The sequence below is a fragment of the Chlorocebus sabaeus genome, chromosome 15 (genome assembly GCF_047675955.1).
Source record: "Chlorocebus sabaeus isolate Y175 chromosome 15, mChlSab1.0.hap1, whole genome shotgun sequence".
In the NCBI taxonomy this organism is placed as follows: domain Eukaryota; kingdom Metazoa; phylum Chordata; class Mammalia; order Primates; family Cercopithecidae; genus Chlorocebus; species Chlorocebus sabaeus.
The window spans coordinates 30,708,018-30,719,424 of NC_132918.1; the positions used below are offsets into that span (position 1 = coordinate 30,708,018).

The window sequence follows — 11,407 nt, forward strand, 5'->3', positions numbered from 1 at the left end:
AATTAAAAAAAAAAAAAAAAAAAAAAAAAAAAAAAAGTACAACATTAAGGTACTTAGCATATTGCCTTTCAAATTGTTAACTGAGTCCATTTCCTTAATATTCCCTCTGGCCTTTACAATTGAATCTTGTTTTCCTTATAGAGTATATTTCATGCCCTTTGACATAATTGCCAATGCCATTTTCCATGGTTGAAGCACACTTACGTTTGCAGAATGTGGCAATTAATGGCCTCTTAAAACTATCATTCTATCTCAAGAAAACATTTTCCCCTTGGTTATGATATTGAACACCCATAACAAATTGCTTCTAAGCAACTGATGATTACACACACACACACACACACACACACACACACACACACTACAGTCATCCCTAGGTATCCACAGAGATTAGTTTTAGGACCCCCTGCAAAGGTCAAAATCAACTCCCTGATATAAAATCGTGTAGTATTTGCATATAACCTATGTGTATCCTCCCATATACTTTACATCTCCTCTAGATGACTTATAACACTTAATACAATATAAATGTTATATAGTTGTTATAACGTATTGTTTAATTTGCATTTTTAAAAGCTATATTTCTTAAAAATATTTTCAAAAAATTAAAAAAATATATTTTCTACCTGCAGTTGGTTGCATCTGCAGATGCAGAACCCAGAGATACAGGAGAGCCAACTGTATATATACAATATACATATTTACATATCTAACACCTAAATTTAGAAAATCAATCATGTTTTTTTGCATTCCAGATGGATTACAATATGCAAGACCATTATTCCCCTACTCAAGAGAAGTCAGTGAAAATAAAATGTGCTTAAAATATTTTAGTATTCGAATTACTTTGTAACTGAAAACCAGGAGCAAAAGTTCACTTAGTACTGGAAAACACTGCACACCCAGGTGGGTTAAGATATATATGCCACAGGCTGGTCATGGTGGCTCACGTCTATAATCCCAGAACTTTGGGAGGACAAGGCAGGCAGATCACTTGAGCCCAGGAGAATGAGACTAACCTGGGCAACATGGCAAAACCCCATCTCTACAAAAAAATACAAAAATTAGCTGGGTGTGGTGGTGTGTACCTATAGTCCCAGCCACGCGGGAGGCTGAGGCAAGAGGATCCCTTGAGCCCAGAAGGTCAAGGCTGCAGTGAGTGGTGATCATGCCACTGCACTTCAGCCTGGGCAACAAAGTGAGCTCTTTTCTCAAAAAAAAAAAATATATATATATATATATATATGTGTGTGTGTGTGTGTGTGTGTGTATACCATAAAATTAGTGTTCCATATTAATTCCATTAATATTTCATGCCATAAGTTAATAGTATATTATTCTACATATAGTTAAAGAACACAATGTTCTATCCTCCACTTTTACTATGGAATATTAAAAAGAAGTAAAATCATTTCTTTGTGAGTTTTTTTTTTTTAGGCAACAGGATAACCATTTTCTATATTAATAAACACATGCAATGATATATAATAGGTTCTGTCTATATAATAAATAATTTCCAAGTGAAATCTATAAAGCTTAACACCCAGATACTGCCCTTACTGCTTTAAAAATGTTTCTATCCAGGCAATCCAGCGTTATGAACACACAGGTTGTGTGTGTGTTAATATGGTCTGTTATATGTGTATGTATTCCCATGAGGCATGTTCATTTATCATTAATAAAATACTGTTTTAAAAAATTTTTTCCACAAAATTATGCCTGAACAAAATTGTCCTTGGTAAATCAATGGATTGCAAGGAAAAAAACCCCACAGTAGAGTCAAACTCATTTCTATTGAACTGAGGGATGTGACTAAAAGCTTGTGGGTTGGGCAGGTAAAAAACAGGTGAAAACTTGTCATTTTAAAATTCAGTAGAACCTCATTGTGTGATTGGTATCAAGTGTAATTACCACTTTATAGACATTCTAGATTTTAGGGAGAGAAATGTTCCATAGTTGATAAAAGAGAAATATACTTGATCCATATTGTAAGTATTTTTCATAGGATTTTGTTGAATTTCTTTAAGATGTTATGATAACAACATACAGACTGCTTCATATACTGGCACAGGTATTATTTGGATATCTAGGTTGATGTTGCAGATACAGGTAACATTTGTGAAATGTGTAAAACAGTAACTTCAAAGAATAAATTATTTTTTAAAATACGGCAACTTTCCAGTTTGAATGGTAAGTAGTATTGATAGCCACCTATAACAAAAATATACAGTATTTGAGTAATATTAATATGTGATTATCTATATAATGTAATTAAATTTTGTACCATTCTCAACTGATATAGCCTCAACTCCTGATACTTTTGTCAATTCACAGCTCAAATTGCTTTAAATGACAAATAGACATATTTCATATTTTGATACACTACCATATAGCCATGCGTCTGATAAAATTTGCACAGAGAAAAGATGTTAATGTTTTGCTATGTTTTAATACACTTCAAATGATTTTTCTTTAGTCACAAGGTCATTAGTTTTTAGAAGTTTAAAGTAAATCATCCTCTTTTATTACAATTCAGACATTTAAAAATTTCTCAGAACTGTCAGACTTTTTCAACCAGCCTTTAAAAGTTTAATCAAATAATTTTCTTCTAATACAAGTCAGATATTTTAAAATTTTTCAGGAGTGGCAGACTTCTTCAATCAGAAGAACAATGTTCTAAAAACATGTATGAGATCCATGTGTGTAATCATTCTTGATATAACAACATTCACCTTTTCCCAAGCAGAGAAACTTTTTGTATTTCCTTCTCCTTTCAGGAGAATGACAAACTGTATTAACACTATTATAAACAATGTGTATATAGTACATAGACAATATGCATATGTACATTACACACAATGTATTAAAATATGTTATATTATCTTTTACTTTTAAAGGGCGTGTCACAGAACAGGAAACTGATACAATGACACTTGTTTCTTAAAAGAAGCTGACTGAATCCTTCTGTAGCACATTACCGCACAATTAATGGCTTTAAACAAAAGTTACAAGTCACAAGTTCTTATGTTTTGGATCATGTTGTGCAATGTATTCCAAATGAAAAATGGAGGAGAAAGTGCACATCATACGCTTCATGGTATGGCATATACATGTCAATTATTTTTACATATAATTATGTGATGAATGATACAATTAAGAGCTATACTACATAATGCATACAGTTATTATAAAAAGTTATATATTATGCCACAGTACTAAAAATAAAATATATTCTTCTCAAATAGTGAAAATAAGATATCCTTCAATGTTTGTAGGTCACATATGCTTCCTCGTTTGACCATACCTCTGTTTTTCTTTTTTAATGAAATAATTTCATGAATTATTAAACAATAATGACAGAGTATGGGCAATTTCCTGACCATTAATGGCCTACAAAAAGTGATAAGACGATTACCTTGTCATGAATTTGCTGAAATACCCTCCTGTTGCGTTCAATGCATGGTAAAAATATTAGAATAAAAGACAAATAAATATAAATACCTTCTCAGTTATTGAACAATCAAAAGTCCAGTCGAATGGATACACATGGTTGCTGTGCCCTGAGTAGGTACAGCAACTAACCTTGTATCACAGGTGTCCCCCACAGCCCACTCCCCGCACTCCACCTAATTGTGAAACACCAGCTGTGACTATTTGCTCGATCAAGAAGACACTGAGGGATTTTTTGGGGGTCTGCCGCACAAAAGCGATTCCACCATACCCAAGTGGCGCTCTCCCACACCCACGTGCAGCAGTCCCCGGTCGCGGCTGGTCCTCAACAGCTCCTCGCCCTCTGCCCACCCTGGGAGACCGTGACCTGTCCAGGTGGCAGGTAGGGAAAGGAGAGGAACTGCACTCCTTTCTCCTCAGCCCTAAAGAAGACCGCCCTTCTCTCGACGCACCAAAGGGCTCACATGTTCTCTTTGACTGGGGAAGCAGGCACTTAACGAGTGAACCACAATACGAGGCAAGGCAGAGGGCGGGTACGTCCTTCGAAGGTGCGCTCGAGGGTCGCCTGCTGCAGCCGCACCCGCCACACGTGCCCCACGTTTCTTTGAACGGAATGAAACGCAGAGAAACATAAGATCCCGGGAGAACGCAAGGGAGACGAGTGACCCCAACCCGGTTGCGGGATGCCAGGCAGTTAGGCCAGGGTGCCAGATAAGGTCTGAGGCAGTTGGCAGCGGCACCCCGGCCGTTGCGTGCCACCCGTAGCCCCCAGCCCTGCACCAGCCGCCGATCCCCGAGCGCTCAGATAAGGGGGAAGCGGCCCTCGCCGCCGTCGGGCTCCGCGGCGACCCCGCCTCGCGGGCGGCCGAGCACTGACACTGGCAGCACGACCTCCCCGGGGCTGAGCTGCTGAAGCCGCATGGACTCCTCGTAGGTGGGCAGATACTTGACCTCCTCGTAGCTGGGCAGCTGCAGGAAGACCGGCGACACTACACGCAGCTCGTGCTCTGAGGCGCAGGAGGGGTCCAAGCGCCCGCCGCCTCCCCGGCCTCGGCCGCCGCCGCCACTGTCCAGCAGTGAGTCTTGCGAGCCGGCTGCTGCCTCGTCGCGTAGCAGAGCGGGCGAGTCGTCGTCGTCGTCGGGCGGCCCCGCGCCCCCCAGCGGTCCGGCGCCCCCAGGAGGCCCGGGCCGCTGTCCTGGGCGCGCCTGGCCTCGCGGGTACCTGCGTGGACTGGGGCAGATGATGCGCTGCAGGAAATAGCCGATGGCGAAGAGCACCAGCAGGATGAGCAGCCCGGAGAGCTTGCGAACGAACCAGCCCACGTTGTCCAGGAAGGCGTGCAGCGGTAGCTTGCAGCAGCGTACCGCCGTGGCGTTGGTCGCGTCGCAGCAGCGCTCCCGCTCGCCGCACGCCAGCTCCGCGCAGCCCCCGCCACCCCGCGAGGGCGCCACCAGCGCCAGCGCAAGCAGTAGCAGCAGCGGCAGCAGAGGCGGCGGCGCTGGAGCCACCGACAGGCCCTCGGCCGTGACCCCAGGTCCCCACATGGCCCGCGCACACCTCGGCTAACGTCCGGGACGGGAGGCTGGGGAGTCCGTCCGCCCGCGCGTCCGTCGGCCCCTCCCCGGCGCTCCTCTCTGGTCCCGCGCGCGCCGCCTCCCGCGCCTCAGCTACCTGCGGCCGGAGCAGTCCTCACTTGGCCAAGCTTGGGCGGGAGGAGGAGCCCGCGGCGCGCCTAGGCTGCGGGAGGCGGCTGCTACTCGCGGCCCAAGCAGCTGCCCGAGCTTCTGATCTTAACCTCGCGCGCCCAACCACCCGGGCCGGGTGCAAGGGGTCCGGAGCCTCCCTAAATGGCAGAGGCAGCGCGCGCGGGGCTGCCGTGGGCATCTTGGCCCCGGCCGTCCGCGTTTTTCCTCCCCCGTCTTGTCGCTCTCTGGGACTAGAAGGGTTAACGCTCTGCTCTCAGCCCGGGAGCCCCTTGATCTTGATTAATTCAGCCTTCGCGCCTAGGCCCGCCAGACGGGCGGGGGCTCTCGCTCGCGTAGGTGTCTCCGTTTTAAGTGATTGGATTTCCTCAGGAATGTTATTTAAATTGACTTGCGACTGGGATTCGCTTACCATCTTTCTTGTGATCTTCCAATTAAAAATAGATGATGACCATTAATGGCCAGTCAGTCCCCTCTGCTGTCCCAGAGTTTGGGGATGGGGGGCGGGGACTGGCGGATAATTCTGCTTGCAGGCAGGTCCAGGGAACTGAGAACTCGCGATTCCCAGGAAACCTCCAGAACAGGTAGAGAATTTCTCATAGAGGGGCAGGTCAGGGCACCACAGAGGTAGCCCCAGAGGGACAGGGAAGCACTCTGTCAAGGTGACCTTAGTTAATCAAGGAGAAATGAGGGAAGCGTATTTTCCCAGTGGCTCATCCGACAAGCCCCACTGAGTCCGAAGCACAGAGCAAAGATTTGGGTTGCGGGGATGAAAGGAGGCCCCCCCTTGAGCATAAATAACATATCCGTGAAATATCTAAGGAGGTTGCAAGTGATTGGCAACGTTCTTGAGCATTGATTTGCGCCCAAAGGGTCTTTTTCAAGATTATTATTGTTCGCAAAGTTTGACTTTAAAGGAAGTTTGTGCTCCCACTTAACATGGAACAGCGTTTACCTTGCCTTGGTGTCACCATTCTCTGGGGAAGCCCGTTAGCGCACACAGCACACATAAGGGGTGGCAGTTTCCGCGGTCCCTGACTGGCAGGCACATCTACATGGTGCAGTTAGGCTCTACCCCCATGGTGGATAGAGCCACACCACGGGGAAGCCAGGAGATTGCCACTTTTATTAAGGCAGACTGCAGTAGACAATCATTCCCTCACCCCTTAAACACGAGGACCCCTTCAAGAGAAACCAAAGGGAAAATTCCATAGTCACGGAGAGAAAAAAAAAAAAAAGTAAAAGCAAAGGAACAATACACAGACAAGATTCAACCGTGGATCAGATAAAAGCAAAGATTTCTCCCTGAGTAAGTCATCGTGTATCTCTGTAACAAAGTGATGATGGAACAAGAAGGTTGGCAATGGTGGTTTGATTGAGACAGGTCATCTCTCAGCCTAAATGAAACATTTTAAATATATGTGCTGCTGTGAACACCTTTCTTTGCCTCACACTCCAAAATGATTCTTTCTACTCAAGAGAAGCTTCTAAATGTTAGACAAGGTATAATACATAAAACTTGCTTGAGCACAGGTCCCTTTTTTGCAAGCTCTTCAAAAGCCATATTTCTCTGTTATGATCTTTTTGTAGGGAGGCATATTACCTATTTTGCAAAGGCATATTACCTATTTTGCAAAGGCATATTACCTATTTTGCAGTGGATTTCAAATTGTAAAATAATGGGATGAAAATGATTCATTTTAATACAGCGATTTATTTTATTTTATTTTATTTTATTTTTTTAGAGTCTTACTCTGTCACTTGGGCTTGAGTGCGGTGGCACAGTCTCGGCTCACTGCAACCTCTGCCTCCTGGGTTCAAGCGATTCTCCTGCCTCAGCCTCCTGAGCAGCTGGGATTACAGGCGTGCACCACCATACCCGGCAACTTTTTGTATTTTCATTAGAGACAGATTTTCGCTATATTGGCCAGGCTGGTTTTGAACTCCTGACCTCAAGTGATCCATTTGCTTCGGCCTCCTAAAGTGCTGGGAATACAGGCGTTAGTCACCACACCTGGCCAGAAAATTGTATTCTTTCATTCACCCATTCTTTTGCTAAATTTACACTGAACATTTTCTATGTTTAGGGAACTCTGCTAGATGCTCGTTGTAACAGAAAAATACTGACTCCTCCCCAGCGTGGAGTAAACCCAGGCCTGCACTCCCAGCTTCAACTAAATGGAGTAAAGGAGAGATGGCACAGAAGGCAACAAATGACAGTTTCCTCTTCTATCATGACTTGTTCTTACTCTCCCAAAGGAAAAATAAAATTAATGAATTTCAAACAATTTCAGGAATGAAGGCAGTTCATAGCTTGAGATGGGCTTTGAATATGAAATGGAAAAAATATAAACCCTCTTTGGGTTTTGATTATCTGAGTTTTTGGGATTTCTACCAGTAGTAGCAAGAGCAGTGGCAAAAGTAAAGGGGGTTATACGGCTGATGATACATTAGAGAAAGTCCCCTGCTTATTATTATTTTGAAATTACTAAGGAACATTTAAATGGTTTCATTTCTAGCTACCTTTCAATAGTTAGAATTTGCAGAATATTAGGTAGGACATAGTAGAAGAACAACATAGATTGTACATAGCATCATCCATTAAAGACCCTCTATAGAAACTGGCACCTCTTTATTTCTTCTCTGATCTCTCAGTTTCACTTAATTCATTTCTATTTGCAATGTAACTTATTGTGTACAATCTTTCAAAGGAAAGAATAGAAACCTTATAACTTTAAAAGCCCCAGGAAAGACACAATCTTCATTACTCAGCATCCTTATTATTTTCTTCAGATTCAACACACAAATAAATGGGGTAGATTAAGCTGCCCGAAAGTCAAATTCAAGCCACTTAGTGAGGAAGACAGAATTTAATGGTATGTTTCATAGAATGACCACAGTGCAAAAATTAAAACCTCATTTTGTTAAAAAAAGTTGCACAAAATGTGTTAAGTGAGAACAAGAGAGAGCGAGAGGAAAAAACCCAATACGTGGTGGGAGGAGACTCACCTTTTTCCAAAAAGCATGGTCTTGATAAAGATTAAGAACTTAAACTTCGTTACCATACTGTAGAGCTTGAATGATAGTTTTTGAACATTTTCTTTTCCTGATTTATTTGCATTCACACCAAAGAATGCCAAATTAGCCATACTTTTCAACTTTCTAGAACAGAAGAGGGTAAACAGAGCACCGCAAAACTGGCTGCTATTTTACCTGTGTCTCTGGGAGCTGTCTTGATAGTTTGAGAAAGACTTAGTGGCTCCATCATGCAGCCTTCTGTTCTAACACATGACACAGGCCCAGAAGGAAGTTTTTCTCTGATGTCCGCTGACTGTGGTTTGTGTCTTCAAGTCTGAGAAGTGATGGCTCTGCCCTTTTCATGTCCCTTCTTTGAAACGTCTAGGCGTGGGTAGTTGGGACTTTGTAAACTGTCTAGTCCTTAAGGATTCCTTATTCAGGATGTGCAATACCTGAATACTACCTTAGTACTAAATTATTATAATTGATTTATTAACTTCCTCATTGTATGATTTCCCTCCACTTGCACATGTGTTCCCTGAGCAACAGTAAATTAAGAGTTTTATTGTAAATAGCATATGTTTGCATGAATATACCTACCTAGAAATGATGTAAGATCTGAGATAATCTGCTTTGGAGCTCTTTCCAGATCGTATTTCTTTCATCACTTATTCAATGAATATTTAACGAGGGCCCACTTTGAGCTAGGCATTCTGCTCCACTTTGAGGATACTATGAAATCAAACCGTTCTTTGTCCTCAGGGAGCTTATTAGGGGAGGGGGAAAAGAGCAACAGTCAAACAGTCAAAATAATGAACTGATCATTCCAATGATCAATGCACACACTGGAGGAGTGCAGGATGCTCTGAGTTTTTGCACTGGACATGATCTGGATTGGGTTAGGGCAGTGGTGTTGGCTGGAAAGACGTCCCTAAGAAAGACCTCCTTAAAATGGATAACAAGGGGAAGCAGAAAGGGGTCCTCTGGGCAGAGAAATCTTGATGGACATGAGTCTTTGAAGTAAGAAGACACTTCACATGTCATCTCTTATGATTGAGGCAAAACTTGTATAATTTCTATCCCAACAATTTTGACTCTGCTCCTAGATTAGCTTTATGAAGAGTCAAGCTGCCTCTGCTGCCATCCAACTTTAAACTGAACCTGATTCTCTGCAGTGGTCTAACAGGCTGTGTGGTTGTACTTATCTGTGTATTTAGTCCTGCCCGGTTTCCCCTTGGAGACCAGGAAAATTTCTTGTTCTTTCCACCTCCACATCCCTGACTCGGAGTGGAGTTCAGATTTCCCCTTTCAACTTTATGAGCTGGTAGCTGGCTGACAAAAGGCTTCTGCAAGTCAAATGCTTGAAGTAGGAGAAAAGTCCACGTGGAATGCTTTGTATCTTTTGTCCAAATTAGGAGCAAAAGGAAATAGCTTTCTCGCAAGCTTGAAGTTAGAAACAAAAGGTTGAGTAATTCCAGGCCTTTATAAAAATAATATCTACGTTTATATTTGGACTTTTAGCTTTTCAGAGAACTTCCACATGCATTGTTTGTTTTTATTCCGCCTTACTACATTTCTGTGAGATGGGTTGAAGTTATTATTATCCCTTTTTACCAATGAAGATAGGTTAAAACAGCAAAATCAAAGGGCAAATTAGTGGTGGTGCTAACACTGGAATCCAAGGCTTATTACTCCAAATCTAGTTAAAAACAGTGGGCTGGCATCTTACTCCCTTCCTGATTTCAGCTGGACAGTCCAAAGGGATCACTGTGGCAGGAGTCACCTGATTTCCCTTTGACAACTCCTGATGCATCATGAGGCTAATTCTAAGGAAAATAACTGGGAGTTAACCTGGACTGTATTCTGGACCACAAATACAAAATTCTTCTGAGGAAATAAAACTTTTATTTCTGCCATTTTGTGGCCACTTTTGGTAAACTGTTAATAATGGTCTAGGTGATAATGTGACAGGCCAGCTATTTTTGTATGCATTTCTGCAAACAAAAAATAAATTTCTCTCCTTCATTACATTTGATCTTTACCCATGAACGGTATTATCTAATGCTCATCAATATAAAATAAGAAATGCTTGGCAAAATAAGGACATGTTGAGTTCTAAAACACAAATATGCAGTATTATTTGTCAATAATTTAAACTTCTATATTTAAATTCTTGCTTTATAACAATTGTCAGTTAATTTCTTGTGGCAACCTTGTAGAAGAGATTGATAACTTTCACATTATTGCTGATGACATAAAAACTAAACCATCAATGTTATGAGAAATATTTAGTGAGGGCATGAAGATCTGAAATTAGAATTCCGGTTATGTCAGCTGAATGAATTTCTTTCTCACTCATGCTTTTTAAAAATGGTCAGATTGTTCAAATTAGAATATATTTGTTAGTGCGCTGCTGTACCAGCCAAACACTTGCACTGGCAGAAAAATCACATAGCATGAAATTATTTCATAAGATGAATAATTTTTTAAGGTGAAACATTTTTATGCTCCATTATTTTAATCTGAAACTAGTAATGTACTCTTTGTCTCCGTTTCATTACAAGGAAAAATTGCTTGTCAATAGTTCTTTCTGAATATGTTCTGTAAACCTGGATGGAGTGGGAGATGACCATTCCTGCTCACCAGACCAGACTTTATACTTAGAGAGCAACAGGCTAATGGCCTTGTCTCTGAGCTTGCCATTAGTCCCTGGGCAGCAGGGCTGTGGTCCATCTACCCAGCATCCTGCTTCAAACATTAAATGAAATGGGATAACCATCTTCCAAGACACATGCCTTAAAAACTTTTGAATATACCCTAAATATCCAAATTCTGCTTAACAATTTTCATTGTAGATTTATCCAACTATGAATTTAAAAGGGCCCTTTGGGGTATAATCCTAGTCTTTACTTTCACCTTTCTTTCCTACTCTCTTCCTTTCTGCACCCTTTGCTTCAATAAATGACTTCCTGATATGGCTGCTTAAGATGCCTGCTTTAGAGATGTTCTCCCTTCTCATTTGCTGTGCCCTCCACTAGGAATTATCTTTTTCCTGTCTCTGTTGGTCAAAACTAGGCAAAATACAGCTCCAGTAACAGCTCCTTTCCAACATCTACCATCTACTGTTTGTGGCAATTCTCATTTTTAAAATTTTATTTTAATAGAGGTGTGGTCTCACTGTGTTGTCCAGGAGGGTCTCGAACTCCTGAGCTCAAGTGATCCTTCCACCTTGGCC

The 11,407-nt window shown here is 42.1% G+C and overlaps 1 protein-coding gene across 1 annotated transcript; it reads right to left on the reverse strand.

Annotated features, from left to right (window-relative positions):
• Nucleotides 1–1,461: 1,461 nt before the first annotated feature.
• On the reverse strand, nucleotides 1,462–5,224 carry C15H3orf80 (chromosome 15 C3orf80 homolog). Its single transcript, XM_008008545.3, has one exon. It carries the CDS (start codon nucleotides 4,993–4,995, stop codon nucleotides 4,252–4,254), a length of 744 nt encoding a protein of 247 aa, XP_008006736.1. The 5' UTR covers nucleotides 4,996–5,224; the 3' UTR covers nucleotides 1,462–4,251.
• Nucleotides 5,225–11,407: the final 6,183 nt, after the last annotated feature.